This window comes from Xenia sp. Carnegie-2017, unplaced genomic scaffold (genome assembly GCF_021976095.1).
Source record: "Xenia sp. Carnegie-2017 unplaced genomic scaffold, XeniaSp_v1 HiC_scaffold_22, whole genome shotgun sequence".
In the NCBI taxonomy this organism is placed as follows: Eukaryota; Metazoa; Cnidaria; class Anthozoa; order Malacalcyonacea; family Xeniidae; genus Xenia; species Xenia sp. Carnegie-2017.
The window spans coordinates 5,756,800-5,775,682 of record NW_025813485.1 but is presented as its reverse complement, the minus strand read 5'-3'; the positions used below and the strand labels follow the sequence as shown (position 1 = coordinate 5,775,682).

Sequence of the window (18,883 nt, the reverse complement as noted above, 5' to 3'; positions counted from 1 at the left end):
GCAAATCCAGAAGATTCTCTTTTCAGCTATAATGGTAGATTTCCTTAAGAAAAGTGCATTTTTAACTATACTGGCGAATTTCCTTAAGAAAAGTGTATTTTTAACTATACTGGCGAATTTCCATAAGAGAAGTGCATTTTCGACTATACTGGTGAATTTTCCACACACCTTCTCATTTCTTTCACAAAGAAATGTAAAAGCTTGAACTTTTTTATGCATAAACACTCCGTCCAAATGTCCAGTTTGTACAGAACGTACTTCAATAGCTTTCTCCCCAACCCATAACCTGTCCAGAACCGACGTGAGCTGAAATTAATAATACGAACTATAAAATAAACACAATGAAACACGTGCACTGATTGGTCTAGAGCTGATTTGCATTAGCCAGTGCAAAACACATCTGAGCCCAACCAATCAAATCAATCATAACAATCAATCAGTCAAAGAGAAATTGATTATGAACACATTTTAGAGCAAAAATTAAATGTTTGTCTTTTTCGCATTATTTCATTTTATTAAAGAAATAAAAAGATGCTTTTCGTGTTAACACTGGCTTATACAAACCTCGGAGACGTTTGTAAGAACTCTGGAGCAGGTGCAACCCTCGACCTTCGGTCTCGGGCTTGCACTGATATGCTCTCGATTTCTCCCAAAGGTCTCCTCAGTTTGCATAAGCCTGTGCAAACACAGTAAACATCTTTTATTTCTTAAATAAAGAATGGTGTTTAAGGTAAATAAAAGTACCATTTACTGTATATTATAAAGGAAAAACTACGTCATGAACATGAAGTAATCCACCTTTCCGACGGTAAACACACGTCTCAAAAAATACGAGATCAAATTACAAAATTAAGATAGCCAAATGGTCGGACATGGTATTGTATATGTAGAATAGTGGAAACAAATAGAAAGAAGATGCTCTTGGGGCATTTGTAAATCTTATTTTAGATATTCAGAACAACTAATTATAAAGGCAAAAGGTGCAAGAGTGAATAAAAACCATTTTCTGTCAAATCAAAGGAAAGCTTGGATATGACATGCAATATAAATGCAGATACAAAGTAATGGAGAAAAATAAAAATATCTCTAACATTATCACAAAGTGTTGATTGGTTTGATACGCATTTGTCAAAACAAGCTTAAGAAGCCAAAAATATATGATTAAAAATTTGCTATGCCCATATACAAGCACCAATTTCAGAGCTCGCTCCGTCACAAATTAATTGAGAATCAATTCTCAGCATGTGTAGTCAACTCCATCAACTCTTCAAGTTCATGGTCATGGCAACGACCAACTGCATCTACTAGCACCGATTTTGAAGTAAATAGCATGCCTAGTAACAATTTAATAGAGAAATCATCTGCGCATGAGCTCCAGCATGCGCAGTCCACTCGACTGATTGTTCATAGTTATGGCAACGACTAACTGTATGTACTTGCACTACTTTCATGGCAATTAGCTCACTTAGTCGCAAATTATCAAAGAAATCATCTGGGCATGCGTAGTAGTGACTTTAATAATACCACAACTTTCGTAAGCTTTGAATTTATGTATATATATGTATATATATATAAAGCTAAAACTTCATGGAGTAGATGTCAACTAGCAGTGGAAACTGGGTGCGATTAGGTATGCAGTGGCTTAGGGCCCAGACTTCGGTCGCGACCGCACTCTCCCTGCGTACCCCGAGCAAGGCCTATCGCAGGTGATCTCGAGGTCTGATGGGCGGAAGCATGCTACGTATTGGCATCCCCAAGCAGGATAGCGTGGAGGGGCCGAAATCTCCTACCAAAACGTTAACATGCGGCTTTCTACTGCCTTACGCTTAAGAAGGTATCGGGAGGCATGGACCGAAAACGGGGTTTTTTGCTTTCGAATTTTATCTTTTTGTTTATTTTAAAAGAGTTCTTCTCATAAAATAAACCAAGTATGCTTTAATTAACTTCTTCTGACACTGTGCCTTTTTCTAACACTTATAATTTAAGACAACCTTCAACATGTCTTATACAATTTTTATCGGTTTATATCTTTCTGATTTAACTCTCTCATTTACTGTTTCTCATGCATCACGAGCAAACCATCCATGGCTTCATGGCAAACAAAGATTGTCTGGTTCCCTTAATCAACATGCGACGCTCTAGTGCTCAACTATTCCGGGGTATCGGGAGGTATGGACCGAAAACGGGATTTTTGTTTTCAAAATTTGTCTTTTCTTTACAAGAATTCTTCTCATAAAAAAAACCCAGAACCCAGAACATCCAAGGATAGTGCAAAGGTTTAAGCAACTTCTGCCTTTTTGACTTATAATTTAAACCAACCCTAAGCATGTTTATACCTTTTTTACTTGTTATCTTTTACAATGTAATTTTCAAAACTCTCTCGTGATGAACGAGAGCCTCCTTATACAATATGACTCTCGCATCATCTACGATAACATCATGGGCTTCATAGAAAAAAGGGATTGGCTGTTTTTATACTAGAGACGCATATTGCGTCTGGACGCACAATGCGTAATCTTTATTATTCATCTAGTATAAAAAGGCGAGGAATTATCCAACGAAGTATCAGACGAACAACTTGATAACTGTGCGAAAAACTTATTAACCGCTTGCCAATGTAGCCTAATCAAAATCTTATTCTAAAATTGTTGAAAAAGTAGATATCAGTTGAAGCTACAACAAGTAAACCCGATCGAGAACTTCAAACACATAATATAAATTCTCACCAACAGCATGAGGCGTTTCACCCCACTGCATGACAGCATGTTTTACTAAACTGCCAGAATTGTTCACATAAACACCTTCATCTACAAGAAAGATTATGGTGTCAAATAAATCTGTACTTATTAACTCTTTAGAAGAAATAGTTTTATGTACGTATAACATAAGAACTATATCATTTGCAACTATGACATTAAGATCTTAGATCTCATCCATAAAGTAATGGGAAAGAGATTGTTAGAACTATCATAAATTCATAATTGAGCTTTTTTGCTTACTGTTGAAACAAAGCAGCAATTCTCGTCCGTTAGATTCTAAAAAATCAAAATCATATACGACAAAATGTTCCGATAAGTATGGCTGTATTTAAAGTAACGCGCATAGAAACACGATAATTTCTTTTGTTAGCTATAAACTGTGTTCAGTTAGACAAACAATATGTTTAAAAAACTAGAGATTATACAGTAGTTAATGCATTATGAAAAACGCAGTATCCTCTAATAAATTACCTGGAAGAGGGATTATGGCATGTGCCTGAAAATTTTCGGTCAACTGAAAAATACAAAAATTACTGATCTCTGCGGTGCCGGTGCAGTGCTCTAATCAACTGAGCTATGAATTCACACTGTGGAGAGCAGGTCAATTTGTTGGGCTCATGTTTTCCCGTGAAAGGAATGTAATATGAAAGATTGTTATATGCAGTGCGGTGTTTGAAATTGAATGAAGATATGATCTTCGCACTTTGCTGGACAATTTAAGCAATTGTCAACGAGATCCCGTTGAGTCACCTGAATTTTTCAGGTTCATGAGACAATTGCTTAAATTGTCCAGAAAAGTGCGAAGATCATATCTTCATTCAATTTCAAACACCGCACTGCATATAACAATCTTTCATATTACATGGACTTTTATTGTCATATAAACTCGATGACTTACGGACAATGGACATAACAATAATCTGCTACGAATATCACAATTAAAATACCCATGTACTATACACGTACATCAAATACATACTGCTAACATTGAACTATATTAAATTGTTTTATTCTAAACGCTATGCATTTCCTATCACAGATAACTTAGGGCAGGTAGGATTTTTTTTTCAAAAACAAATACACTCACATGTGATGGTATGTACAAATCGTAAACTGATGCCGAATCAAGATCAACACCATGAAAACCTATAACACAAAAAATGGTTGATCGGGGATGTGCCATCATGCAAAATAATCGCAATAAAAGTCGCTTTTACTACAATTTCTAATGTACGTGAAATGTTAAAGATGCGTGAAAGGTAGGGTAGTTGTAAACGTAATATTTTTCATAAACTTTTCCTACACTTCCAAAACCATAAACAGACCTTTTGTTGAGGAACTTGTTGAGAGAAATTTGAAGCACAGGAAAGACAACGGCAATACGTACTTACATTAAAAGATGTAAGGGATGATAACTCTTACATTTTACGGAAAAACGTCGCTAGATTATAACCAAACGATAATCTCATTAACAAACTTCAATCAAAACTTACCACTTTCAGAAGCATATATGACCTTTAATCTGCTCTGATCGTTCTCAACTGTCATGTTTACTTTTACAGGTCTCGGAACAAGGTTCGAAAAAGACTATTTAACGACAATAAATACCAGTATGAAAGTCGTATGTAGATGAAAAGTACAAAACAGAGACAACAAGAACAACATATAAAAAATGGTCATACCTTAAAAGCCATGAACTTATGATAAGGTTTCGGTGCCCAGGCATAAACCTCAATTTTGTCTTGCACAGCTATAGACAAGAATTTGATGCGGTGAAAGTTAACTGAAATAAAAGAAGCGAATTTTGTATTCCAGTGAACAAAATTTGTCGCTTACCAACAGAGGAGAGAGCGGCATCCCGGTATAAGTTTGTTTATTGTATATTTATTGGAGTGGCCAAGTCATACAACTCAATTGTATGTTACCATATTGAAAGCTGTATTATTTTAGTTTGCTGTGAATGAACACTAGCCAAATGAACGCACAGACAATGAAAAGCTGCTGTATAAGAAGGGTTTTAATGTCTGCCTCGATTTCATTTCATTGAACTGTCTCAATGTCTATGTATTAATTATAAATGTCTTCTTTTTCAACTACTTTGATTAATCCATCCATACATATGTATACTTACCAACTTTATAGTGTGTACAACCTTCAAGATCACCAACGGTTACATAACCACGTAATCTATTTTTGTCCGCCTACAAATTGATAAAAAAAGTTTAACAAATTCAATATGAGAATACAAAGGCCTCAGACAAACATGGCGCCTTGTCTAATCAAGAGAAATATTATAAAAAGTGTTACAGAAAATTCAATATAGGCAACATACTTCGTCTGCTTTTACGATTTTACTCTTCAACCACGATAAATAATACACTCTCAATTTATTCGTTTTCCCTGTTACAAATACATTGAATTTTTACACGCAATAATGTGTTCAAACAAATAATTTTTTACAAGCAGTTACAGAAAATGAAAATTTATACATGATATGAACTAGTTACACATTTTCATTCCGAAAATGGTACAGGAAACATGCATGTTTCACGTGACAGTCTTACCACTTATGCTTGTTAAAACATTTATTCCCTCAAGAACATCAATTTGCTCAAATCTTCGCCTTGATACCATGGTGAATACTAAAACGCAAGGAAAACATAATACAGCTCACCATTATTCATTTGCTGTTGAACGGAAATCATTTAAGATACACAACCTTTTCCATTGCCACTTCTGTCAAGTAAAAACAGTCCATTTTCTGTTCCAATGAGAAGATTTACACCTTAAATAAAACGTTAAAACATTAATACACCATTATGACAATATGAAAGTCCAGCAAGACGCTTTTTGTCATTCATATTCTATAAATCGATAAAGGTGCATATAGAATATAATTTTTAGAGGCCCACAGGTTGATGAAGCAGAACATACATTGTCTGGTTGAACAAGCATCGTAATTTGCCCATTGAAATATCTTGAGTTGCTTACTTTTTGAAATCTTCATGTACATAAAGGGATGCCCAGTTGAAAAAGTCGTAAAGTATCTCTAGCCATGTGACTAGTATATGTTCAATACACACTTTTGATTGAATTACTGATTGAACGAATAAAAATTTATTCACACACACTGATCTCATGCAACATTGCGTTGACTTTCAACCGATTAAGAATAAGGCAAGGAGTCGTACACCAACATCATTAAAATTTGTATAAAGCAACTTTAATAAAATTAAGCGCAGCTTTATCATGTTATTTCTTGGCTTTTGGTTGACATGAATGAAAACACACAATGTAAAAGAAGATGACTGAACTTACCCCAAAGCGCGCCGCAGAGAATTTCAGATCGGAACTTGTATTTATATTTTTCAATTTTAGGCATCTAATGGAAAAGTGAAATGATCTCGATTTACAAGGTACGTACGTATACTAGATGTTTCTCGTGTTGTAGCAAATATTTTATAATTACGCACGGTTGAGTCATCGTAATAAGACGCTGTTCTTTCCGGTGTAACATTGACAGTAACTTCAGCGGGATCTTGTTGTCGATTGCCAAATACGAAGGATTTTGAAGACTTCCTTAATTTCTTATCATCCATATATGACGAAGACGATGAAATAGAATCGTCTGATATGGACTGATCGTCGACATCGTCTTTCTGTTTCGATTTATTTCTCTTATCTTTCTCCTGTAAAAATAACATACATTCATGTTAGTGTACCATATTCTGCGACTACAATCTGTGACCATGCTCTGTGACCACAATCTGTGACTAAATTCTATGACCACATTCTGTGACCACACTCTGTGACCACAATCTGTGACCATACTTTGCGACAACAATCTTTGACCACATTCTGTGACCACCTTCCGTGACCATACTCTGACCACACACTTTCAACAAACTTCTTTGACCAAACTATGTGATCACACTAGGTGACCACATTCCGTGACCATACTCTGACCACACACTTTCAACAAACTTCTTTGACCAAACTCTGTGATCACACTAGGTGACCACATTCCGTGACCATACTCTGACCACACACTTTCAACAAACTTCTTTGACCAAACTCTGTGATCACACTAGGTGACCACATTCCGTGACCATACTCTGACCACACACTTTTCAACAAACTTCTTTGACCAAACTCTGTGATCACACTAGGTGACCACATTCCGTGACCATACTCTGACCACACACTTTCAACAAACTTCTTTGACCAAACTCTATGATCACACTAGGTGACCACATTCCGTGACCATACTCTGACCACACACTTTTCAACAAACTTCTTTGACCAAACTCTGTGATCACACTAGGTGTGACCACATTCCGTGACCATACTCTGACCACATACTTTCAACAAACTTCTTTGACCAAACTCTGTCATAACATTCTGTGACCACCTTCTGTGACCATACTCTGTGATCGTACTTCAGTAAGATGTATTTAATATTTACATTCAATTTCTGGTACAAGAAAAATTTAAATCACATATAGCACACAGACTTGCCTATGTTCATTTTCAACTCTCTATGCTGCAATTCATAACACGATCTTACCTTGAGTTCTTTCAGCTGTCTTTCGGGCAAAACGTCAGGCAAACTACCAACAAACGAGGTTGGAGTCTGTCCACTTTCACCAAAGCTTGTCGAGGACGATCCAGACTAAGAGCGATACCAAAAAAATTAATGCACGCGGTTACACGAAACACGTCACTCAAAAGACAAGTCAGCTGTGCGAAACCCATAAGCCACAAGATAAATCAGATTATTGAAGCACATTGCCATGAAGGTAAGTCAGCTGTGCAAAGCTTGACATTCGCCCTCCCCCCCTAATGATGATAAAATTCCATCTCTAGGAACTCAGTGTGAAACTCAGCATGAATCTCAGTGTGAAACTCAGCATGAAACTATGTGAAATATTTATTTAGCATAACCAACCAAAAAACGATATTTGCAAATTTACGTATCCGACTAGCTTAGAAAACCTCTATATGACATTTATTTAGCCAACGCGTAAACCATTCGATTTATCGTTATTACGGCACAGCGGATTTTAGTTTCAATAAATGAAGTGCACATGCTAGTCAGTGTTTTTCTTACCAGATCATGCCTGATGAGCGTTGACTCTCCCACCTGCTTTATATACTAACCAAATTAAGAACCGGAGGGAGTGTTTAAGGCACAAAAATTGCATGTACGGTCACACTGATGCCAGTAGCAGACAAACAAACAATGGCCGTTAAAAATATTTCTTGTCGTTTCGAAAATATTTAGGAAAGTATATCGATTAAATTTGGGAGTTTTAAGTTCTGAAATTTCTACATGCACAACACAATATGACATAGCCTCCTAGATCAACTTCACAAGGGCTTCACGGAAAAATGAATCATAAAGCAGAAGTGTTTTGTTCATGACGAGCGTGATTACATTTTATGAAACATATCAAACATAGACATGATATCTTATCAAAGCCATGATATATAGCTACTGACAAGTCAAAAATCAGGTCACGCCACCTCAATATAACGGCAAAAGTATGCACGTTTACATTGTAATGTTTAAAGCACTTTCAATTGAATAATCATCACACAAACATTACATGCTTACTATATATTGCCTTCATACAGCATATATACTCACAATTGAATCATCGTCGTCGTCTTTCGTAAAATGTCCGGAATCATCTAGTTTCGATCCTGAAAAATACCATTGAAAACAACCGTAAGTAGACGAACAGGAAAACATGATTTTCGATAGTGCTCCGTAATTGAAAAGATATCGACGTTCATTGTCTTGTATATTATCCAATGAAGAAACATGATAATCTGCATTGAAACTTGGCAATGATACCGCTAAAATACTCACGTTGAAGCTGTCTTGATATTTTTATAGTTTCGTCCGAGTACTCCTCTCTAAGGGATGAGAGCATATCATTTTTTCACTCCGTAGGAGTCACTTTATTGAAATAGACTTAATATGCTTCGCGTCATAGAAATATTGCAGAATACATAAAATATGGTACAATATAGTACGTGGAGGTGAAGTAAGGTACAGTACAGTACAGAGTAATACATCATGCCATCTACCTAGAGCCTTTTGATTGACTTGCGTCCAATGTTCGATCACTGTATTCTATATCACTGTCCGCATCTTGAGCAATCTACATCAGCACAAAAAAACAAGAATTAACAAGAAATTCTTGTTCGTGTTTCCTCGCGAAATTTCCTTTTATGTATCTTCGAAAATTTAGCCAAAACAACAGCACACCCAATGGAAATGCTTAGATTTAAATGTCGCAAATAACTTCAATTAACGGAAACATTCAGGTAAAAAAAAAGATTTAAATGTCGCAAATAACTTCAATTAACGGAAACATTCAGGTAAAAAAAAAGATTTAAATGTCGCAAATAACTTCAATTAACGGAAAAATTCAGGTAAAAAAAAGATTTAAATGTCGCAAATAACTTCAATTAACGGAAACATTCAGGTAAAAAAAAAGAAAAGTAAGATTTTGAAATTTACAATTCAGTCGTGAAAAGTCGTGAAATGATCAAGGTTTTAAATTTAGCATTCAAGGTTATTTTCCAAAGTTGATTATGGATGTCTTCTAATCCCGCGCCTAACCATGCACTATTAAAGTAACATGAGTCCAAAGGCAACCAATAATTTTATGAGAGAGGGAGTTCAAAATTCCATAACACTGAAAATAATGGGGAAAATACGATTATAATGTTGTTTGTAATCACCCTTTTTGAAAACTGACATGTTGTGGATTGGCCTGAACTATTCAGATCAAGACATCTTCAATGTATGAACAGAAGTTGAAAGCAGGGCATCTAGTTGATGCACGAAAAGTGCTAAAGTTTTCATTGATAAATCTCCTCAATATTTTAATAGTAGGCAAGATAGTTACAGCGTCAATAACGATTGTAATACAGCTTACTCAGCTCGCATTACCTGTGCACTAGTACTGCCATGTCTTGAATAACGCCGAGGTTCTGCTTGAAGACCTAAATTACACAACAACATGAAATCTCTATGCAGCCAAATGCACAAAATTTTTGCAGTTCAATTTTAGAACATTATCTTGAAGTACAACCTCAAAGACAATTCAATGTACACAGCTACTGTGAAATAATTTGATAAGCTGATGTTGCCCATAATTGGATTTATTCACGTTACTCGTTTATGATACAAGTTATATTTTAAAATAAATACGTTAAAACGCGTACAGTGATTGGTCAATAGCCGTGATTGCATTGGCCTGTGCAAACCGACCTCAGCTAAACCAGTCAATTCAATCAACCAATCAAAGAGAATTTGATTTGATATTTAAAGGAAATTGAAAACGTTTGCTTGAAATTTGTCTGTTTCGCATTATTGTTATTTTATAAAAGAAATAAAAGATGTTTTCGTGTTTGCACTGGCTTATGCAAACCTTCGAGACGTTTGTGACAACTCTCGAGCACGTGCTGCAACCTTCGATCTCGGGCTTGCACTGATCTGCTCTAAAATTCTCCCAAAGGTCTCCTCGGTTTGCATAAGCCCGTGCAAACACAGTAAACATCTTTTAATTCTTAAAGGCTGATTCCATTCAGTGTAAATTGTCGCGAGATCGACTTTTTGCGATCACTTTCTTTTGAATTGTGTGCAGCAGTGTAAAACTGTTCCGGTCGAGAGCTTACAATTGAAAAGAAAGTGATCGGAAAAAGTCGATCGCTTGACAATTTTCACTGAATGGAAATCAGCCTTAAGAGGTACATGCTGAAAAGTTTGCATTGTACAGAAGCAAGTCAACACGTTGTCAATAAGTTTGCACGCGTCAACAGGTTCAAGGCTCAAAAACAAACACATTCATTTATGGCAAACACTTTAACATTGATTCATAATAAATGTACGTACCTTGTACTTCAACGTTGTAACTTCCTCCCTGCATCAGAGTAAGATTTCTTCGTAACGTGGTTGACTCGCCGCCATTCCTAACGAAAAAATATAAGCTTGGATAAACGGACGTTTTGTGAGAACGGCGCAGCCTACGCTCAACGTTGAGGACTTTTAACTGACAAATATTTTGCTAAACATTTTAATCAAATTAAATTTGTCAAGAGATCACTCCTTATAAAGAAATAAGCAGACAAACATTCTACATACTACATATTTTTACTAAATGCTTTTCTTCGTGGTATGTTTATGATAGATCTGGTTTCTTTTCCCAAATGCTAATATTTCTTTTTCTTATTTGTTAAATAGATGTATAATGTTGATAAACTGTGATAAATTCGATTTTGAGAAGTCCTCTACGAGATAAGTAAGCTGTCTCATTAAAGTTGAGCCTGAACACTGCAAATTATCGTTATTATTGCTGCGAAGGCAAAACTTTCACGCACACTTCACAAATGTTGATTGTGCATAATGAGATTATGCAGCAAGAATAATTGAAATAATCAGGTTGTCGTGTGTGTACAATTCTTACCCCATATCATCAGCAATCGCTCTGGCCAGTTGTGTATCGTCCTCTTCATCACTTCCAGAGAAAGTAAAGTCGTCTTCGGGATCAACTGCAATGAAATTTTTAATCACTTAACAGAAGTGGAACGTCTGACACGTATGTAATTTAAATTCAAACAAACAAAAAAGATGTCGAGAAAAACATTTAAAGAGGCTGGAAAATTAAAGTACTTATAACGTTATTCAAAAACTTGTAAATATGTTTCGGGTTAATGCGTATTCCCTGAGCTATATAACAGCTCAAATAGAGATTTTGGAAAAAAAGAAGCAAACACTGGAGGACTGGGAACCAGGAATACATCTGTGGAAATTAGTTTATGTTACAAGATACTTGTCGTATACTTTCACAGTGTTTCAACAGTAATAAACAAGGCATGTTTCGAAAAAAAAACTCCACGACAATGCATAATCTACAAATTGGTGTTGAAAGTGTATTCCTGGGATCCAGGACTTTGGGTGCGCTTCACCTGTGTTTAATCTGTTACATTTTTGGAAATATTTTAGTACGTAAAAACTAATATCGAAGTTTTTAACTAATATTTTGAGATCTTCCATAGTCAATAAAAATCAAAAATGCAGTCACAAGCACTTTCAAAAACAAGAGCATTAATAGGATGATCAAAGTGTACAGGTGACTGTGCACCGACTTCAAATATGTTTGACATTACATTATGATAACACGTAAGCAAAATGGATTAAAAACTAAGTGGAAGCACTTACTTCGTCTCTTTCTCATTCGATCAATAAAGTCTTTCAATTCGATTCGAATCTTTCTCTCGTTAATTTTCATATCGCGAACAAATTCGTGCTGCAAGATATGCGAAGACAGTAAAAAAAATTAATATGACGAAATGTTAAAGATTTAGAAATGAAAAAGGTGCAACACGTTTTAAAATTAATATTGCCGGTTCTCGAACAAACTGATCATAAAAACAACATGAGATTTTAACGACAATTTTGCAAAATATATTTTGACAAAAATTTGACAACATCAACTGGTCCCAGGCCAACCTGTTTGTTTTTCAGCAAAATAAATTTACCAACTGCCAGAGTCGGATACTGGAGGAGGCGGCGGGGGGGAAGGGGTTGGGTTGTGTTGCATCCCCCAAATTAAACTCATCTGTTCAAATTTTCAAATTAAATCATTGACTCGTTTTGCCACCCCCCCCCCCACAATATACAATTATCAAAGAATATAATATCAATATCAAATACAAATACAAATATCAAATAATAAAATTTATTTATCTATAGCATTTACGTACATAGCAGGGGTTTTGGAATATCAATATTATTGGTACATTTATTGATGTATCGAAATCATTTTTCTAAATATGGCATGAACGAAAGGCCTACCTGCAGTAAATGGTCAGCAGTCGGTCTTCTGTGGTAATCCTTCAAAAGACACGTCTGAGTGAAGCTTTGAAACCTTTTTGACCAATTTTTCCTCGATTTCAGTTTGGGTGGATCACTTCGAGGTATAAGAAAGAGTGCTCGCATGGGATGCATGTCACACAAAGCTGAAAACGTTCATATAGAAAAACGAAATGTTTCACGGTACATAATTTATGCCAATCAAACAAAATAAAACAAGTGAATGGCGGAGTATCGTTGCACGTTTACAGATGTAGATCATCCAGGTCAGTAGTGTCCTGGACAATCTTAGCGTTGGCAATCCTGACTCTACGAATAGATTCCCCATACGTCAGTCAACACCAACAGTCTCTCAAAGACTCCACTAATCTGGACGACTTACATCTACAACAACGTTGACGTAATGATTACTTACGAGGAGCAGATTCGGCCATTTCGATAGCTGTTATACCAACCGACCATATATCACACTGGAAAAGAAATCAAAGTCGAATTGAAAAATCAAAATCTAAAATATAATTGATTGCCAAAAACTGCAAATGGATTTAAGCGTTCAAATGACAAAAACGTTTGACTGTAAATGATACAGGACAGTAGCTGAGCCATTGTTAATGCAATATCAATAACAACAGCTCATGGATTGGTAAAATTTTGTTCCATAGAAATTCATAAATGAATGAAGCAATGTTAACTTTACGTACCCTATTGTCGTACGTGGCATCTGGTTGCTCATCACACACGATAACCTCAGGTGCCATCCTAGACAAGTAAAATACACTAAACATACGTATGCCATACATCTCTTCGTTAAATGCACAATAGTAATTAGAAATGCAAAATTGTAGAGTTGAAAAAATTATTCCTGTTGACAACCCAAAAGCCATGTATACACAGCAAAACATTTAGCCTACCAGTATGGCGTTCCAATAAATGTATTCCTCCGACCAATAGTTCTGTCTAACTGAGCACTGACCCCAAAGTCGACTAAACAATTTGGAAAACTTTAATGTTGTCGCATTGACAGGTATTAAAAAGTTGTTCAACCTTTATACGGTTCGCATATCAAACTATTGTAAAACTTTGTATGGTTATAAAACGTTGCATGGTTCAAAATAAAGATTATCATTCATTCATTCATTCACTCATTCATTCATAGTAAATTTCACTTATAACTTAGAAATGCAATCTGATCAAAGAACAAAAAATTCCTACCAAGTTTGATTTCAGCATTATCTGTCAACAAGACATTTTGTCCTTTGATGTCACGGTGAATGACTCGATGTTGATGTAAATGACCGACGCCCTAAAGGCGAAAGGTACCCCCCCGTATAGGTTATTGCAGTACATCTGAATACCGGACAATATTAAAGTGTCGGTTGATATTTAAATAAATTCACTTAATTCAGCACTTTTGACATTTTAGTAAGGCGCAAGGGTTTTTGATTGAAATTTTTGTTTCAAAGGTGCAACTCAGACGTTTTGACGAATGAATCGTCGCAGTAGCCACAGACGAACACAATGGCGTAGCCAAACCGCAAGTTTAGAGTTATGCTATGTACAGTTAAGATCCCCAACATCATTCATTTATTTAGAAATCTGTTGTTTTTACTGTGAGAGAACACAGAAATAATTACATAACATGAATAAACTTGCGGGCTGGCTATGCCACTAATTATTACATATTTGGTGTTAGCTGTGCGGTTTCGTAAGATTTTCTTCATATCGACTTTATCGACTTTTAGATATCTGCTTTTGTAAAAACCGCAACAGCCTGCAATGCAAGTACACACAAAGAGTCATAACAAACGTCTGTACAATAAGTCTCTTTTGTACGTAGAATCGTAGCTACAGCTGCAGACAAAATAAGATTCGAAAAAACGGCCAGGTGACTTGAAAAGAATCAGATAAACAATCATTTTCCCTGGTGTACATGTACGTTTGAACATACGTTGTTATTGGAGCATTTGAAGATAAACCAAGCGTCGTATGGGGAGCATTTCAATCACACAAATTTTATGGGGAAAGCCAACACAGACGTCGATGCAAAAAATATCGTCATCAAGATATCGATAATATAGATTATTTTTCAAATATCAACAATATCGATAGTTTTTGAAAATTAATAGTCAATAATTTCCAATATCGCAAGAGCGGAGGCCATTTTCTTCATTACGTTATATACAGCAATCTCATAGCTTTTCAAAGTCGTGATTGTAATAAGAGATAAAGATTGTAATATACGAAAGTTATAAGTTTGATTTAGCGCATTTCATTATTGACAAGAACCACTTTTTGAAAAATTCGCGCATTCATCGCTTAGTGGACGGAAAAATTATACTCAGTGAAGAACGGGATTCATAAATGAAAACAAGGGGATTTCATAAATCAACACATTGTAGATACTCACATTCAAAACTTCACGACAAATAAATGCTATCCATTCTTCTTTAAGAGTTTTATTCTTGCTAGCTAGAATAGTGTGTGTTACAGACTAGCGTCAATATTCTTTAAAAGTACGCCTGGGGAAACAAAACGTCAGGGGGGGTGTCTATCAAAGATAGACAGCAAAGACTTATGGAAGTTCCAACAGAATGCTCTTCGTCAAAAGGGCACTTTAGGGGCTGTTTACATGAGCCCTACAGGGAGGGCTGGCCCTACTAAGCGAGATCTTGCCTGTTATTAAAATTCCATATAAAATCACTCTTCGTTTACATGAGAGGAGGGCTAGCCTTACCAGCCAAGATCTCGCTATTGTTCACTCGAGATCTCGCCATGTAGGGCTGGAAATTTCCCATGTAAACGCATTCGGTAGGGCTAGCCCTGCCTGTAGAGCTGAAAAATTAATGCATCTTGCATGTGATAAGGCAACGCTTTTCAGCAATGATGAAAAGAAACAACATCAATGGGAGCAAACAAACTAAGAAAGCGTAAAAAATCAAAAGGCAACAACTATATTGGTTTGTTTTCAGCTATTTTGTATTTTAGCACCGAAATTCGCAGTTCAAACCGAGCTCTTGATGTAGGGCTAGAATTTGCATGTAAAAGAGAGGTAAAACACACCCCTACAGGGAGGACTAGCCCCTTACTAATGATGGTGGTATACAGATCCGTTTGTTAATGTTTCAGAATGTTGCAAATCAAACCCTTCACAAACAAATTCATTGAAATTTAGAAAGCCAAAAAACAAAGAGTTATAAGTAACCCCTCCCCAGTGTTTGCCACTGGTTGTAACAAAGGCATATGTTTGTTTCATAAAAGTCAATTCATACTTTTGACAAGATCTGTAATTGATCCAGCACCACACAACTCCATGACAAGCTGAATGAAACACAAAAACAACGAGGTCAAATCCTACACAACTACATATATTTTGATAAAAAAGCCGGATATTCAATAAATAAACATGTTTGCAACAAAGAACAGCATTTTGAAAAGAAACATCTGCACACAACAACAAAGCATATGAAAATGAATAAGAAAACATACCCAAAGTTGGTCCTCCTGTCCTGGTAAGCCTTTCTTGATAAATGCACCATAATACGTGGCAATGTTTCTATGATTTGAGTACTACAACAAGAAAAGGCAAGCAAATAAGAAAAATTTCACTAACGTCATCACACAATACATTCTTCACTCTAATAATTGGAAATTTTTTTATCAAAACATAAAATGGTTAGCAACATAAATATACTTTTCTAAGAACGTTGATTTCCAATTTTATTTCTTCTTCCTCATCCTACAGTAGAAAATACAACACATTATGGAAATGTACATACAAGTACAATGGACAAGATTAATCAATGAGAGAAATGAATGGTTTATATAGTTCTAACCTCTGTCACATCCATAATCTTGATTGCAGCTAACTGCCCTGTTTTGTTATGTCGACCCTAACAGTAATATGAGGCATTCAAACAAACAGTTCATAATTCTAGATCAAACCTCAAACATGTAATATTTTGTGAAAACATTTGAACTCATAATTATTTATGTGTAGGAAAATTGCTTGTTATAGCCGACCTGACGTTACAAAAATATTATTTAATTACATACATAAATCAAAATTTCAGGGTCTATATCAACATTACAAATCGAAAGTGATCAATTTTTAACAATGAGAATGATATAAATATAACATGTTTTAATATTGAAAAAGATAAGTAAAAATATGGCAAAAACTTTAAGTCCAATGTTTCAAAAACAAAATTGTGCATATTTACAAATAAATTGTAGTTAAACTGCTCAAAGTCTCAGAGATGAAAGCATTTTTTATTCAGACACATGTTGTTGGAGTGCTTGACATGCATGTGACTGTTCATATATAACACTATCACACATATTTCACAAGCAACGTCACTTTTATGTATTAATTTCCGCATAAACGCAATATCTTACATCTTTTACAAGATATCTTGCATCAAAACATGTACTCAGAAGTTAGAACTACTGCTGAATATTATGTACAATGAATTTTTTAAACACAAGCTACTGTATGCAAAATTCAGTACAAGTACTTTTTGATATTTGCCTGAACAAATAAAAATTCAAATTCTTCTTCAACAGCTTTTCTACATTATTGAGCAAGAAGTAATCATCATCACAAAGCTAAGCAAAGTTAAAAATAAAACAGGAACAAAAATGTGTCTGTGTTGAACATGTGTCACTGTGTGTGATTAAGCTTTAAGCTTTATTCAAAACAAAATAAAGATTGAAAAACAATGAATTATTTAAGATTGAGTATAACTGAAGATAACCTAGCCAATTAAATACGCACAATGCTTAACAAGAAATTTTGATGGGTTTCTTTTTCAATAGCCAACAATAGCCAACTGGCAACTTTTTACAATAAACATTACAAACTGGGCTTTAAAAAGCCCTTTCCTTAACACAGGACAACACAAAGCCGTTAAATTAACATAATAGAAGCATTAACATAATAGAAGCATTATCATACAGGACAGGTCACATCTTGTAAATAGCCATGACACACACTACATAATGATTGCAAGGCCAATAAGCAGCACTAACATCTTGAGCTAAACTCCAATAAATTGGCCATGTAAATAACGTGTAAACGTTAACTGAAATGGGTCAATTCGTGGCTTTTTCAAGCATTCATCACGAAATAAGCAATTAATTTTTAAGTGCACAGAAAGGAAACAAAATCTACTTCAGTCTTGAGATAAAAAAAACATAAACACATTATTAATGACAACGGACGCTAAAAATGTGCCGAGTTACAACACTGTAGGTACGGGACAATGTTTTTATTCGTGTATGGAAAATGAACGATAGGGTGTCCCAATTCATAACGAAATTTCTTCATATTCATGAGAAGAAAATATAATTGCAACATTGACTTAATTCAACGATTAAATAATTCGCAAAAAAATATTGTACCCTGCTGAAGAATATTCCTTCAACTGTATGGGCATACCTTATGGACTTGTCCATAGGTTCCATTGCCAACAACTTCGACCAGTTCAAAAAATCCGGCCGGATCCTGTACGATAAATATCATAAATTTCTATTAAAAATTTGCACAGAAAGTGTTTTTATGTTAGAATAAAAAGTAGCTTCATGCGAGGCTTCATGGACTATAACGATACTGAACAATACTGGTAGATTCGATTCAAATAATCGATGAAAGAGGCAGAAATTCATTTTCACGGTCAAAACAGTCTCGCGTGTTTTAAATTGGTATTATACGGAAACAAGGAAAAATTTATAATAACTATAAAAACTATAAAAACTATTGAAGGATTCACAGTGTCCCTTTCTCTCACCACCAAAAGCAGTGGGTATTCTTCTATACGTAGATTCATGCAATGCGATGCACATACCATAGCACGTCAAATTAATAAAATGACAATTGATTCACCTTCAGTGTGGCTAAATCGATATCATCCAATCCAAAAGACATAGCTGTTTTGATTGAGAAGAAGGCTAAAACGCAAGGAAAACCAAAGCACGACTTTCTTTGACCGAAAGTTTACAGTTTCAACAACGTGAGCCGACAGACAAATGAAATAGCAGTGACTTTGTGGTATAACTTTAGTTCATATCCAGCGGTGACCGAAATTTTTCATTTTTACACTTATCGACTATAAAACTTAGCAGTAGTTTTGTCGAATTAGACGTAACTTACTTCATCCAACATGAACATAAAAATATATTGATGTACAAATGATATTTCGTATATTCAAAACACTGCCAAATATTTTGCCAGGAA

The 18,883-nt window shown here is 35.3% G+C and overlaps 2 protein-coding genes across 4 annotated transcripts in view; both read right to left on the bottom strand.

Moving 5' to 3' along the window:
* The window catches only part of LOC124447384, a 19,857-nt gene extending 16,140 nt beyond the window's left edge, over positions 1–3,717 (bottom strand). For all 3 annotated transcript variants that reach the window (XM_046998282.1, XM_046998283.1, XM_046998284.1), the window contains exon 1: positions 3,707–3,717. The gene's annotated coding sequence lies outside the window, so the exon portion shown is untranslated. The remainder of the gene's footprint in view (positions 1–3,706) is intronic.
* The window catches only part of LOC124447380 (mitogen-activated protein kinase kinase kinase kinase 4-like), a 19,618-nt gene extending 735 nt beyond the window's left edge, over positions 1–18,883 (bottom strand). Inside the window, 34 exon segments of the mRNA XM_046998279.1 lie at positions 169–271; positions 273–306; positions 2,727–2,807; positions 3,000–3,035; positions 3,231–3,273; positions 3,847–3,905; positions 4,253–4,346; positions 4,442–4,542; positions 4,891–4,960; positions 5,092–5,159; positions 5,324–5,401; positions 5,479–5,544; positions 6,078–6,141; positions 6,233–6,448; positions 7,327–7,431; positions 8,410–8,465; positions 8,635–8,681; positions 8,856–8,929; positions 9,727–9,779; positions 10,672–10,748; positions 11,243–11,327; positions 11,998–12,085; positions 12,634–12,797; positions 13,067–13,121; positions 13,353–13,410; positions 13,563–13,635; positions 13,864–13,954; positions 15,059–15,120; positions 15,921–15,969; positions 16,138–16,218; positions 16,343–16,387; positions 16,485–16,541; positions 18,089–18,154; positions 18,533–18,883. Coding sequence (XP_046854235.1) covers positions 169–271; positions 273–306; positions 2,727–2,807; positions 3,000–3,035; positions 3,231–3,273; positions 3,847–3,905; positions 4,253–4,346; positions 4,442–4,542; positions 4,891–4,960; positions 5,092–5,159; positions 5,324–5,401; positions 5,479–5,544; positions 6,078–6,141; positions 6,233–6,448; positions 7,327–7,431; positions 8,410–8,465; positions 8,635–8,681; positions 8,856–8,929; positions 9,727–9,779; positions 10,672–10,748; positions 11,243–11,327; positions 11,998–12,085; positions 12,634–12,797; positions 13,067–13,121; positions 13,353–13,410; positions 13,563–13,635; positions 13,864–13,954; positions 15,059–15,120; positions 15,921–15,969; positions 16,138–16,218; positions 16,343–16,387; positions 16,485–16,541; positions 18,089–18,154; positions 18,533–18,574 — 2,541 coding nt within the window. The 5' untranslated portion in view covers positions 18,575–18,883.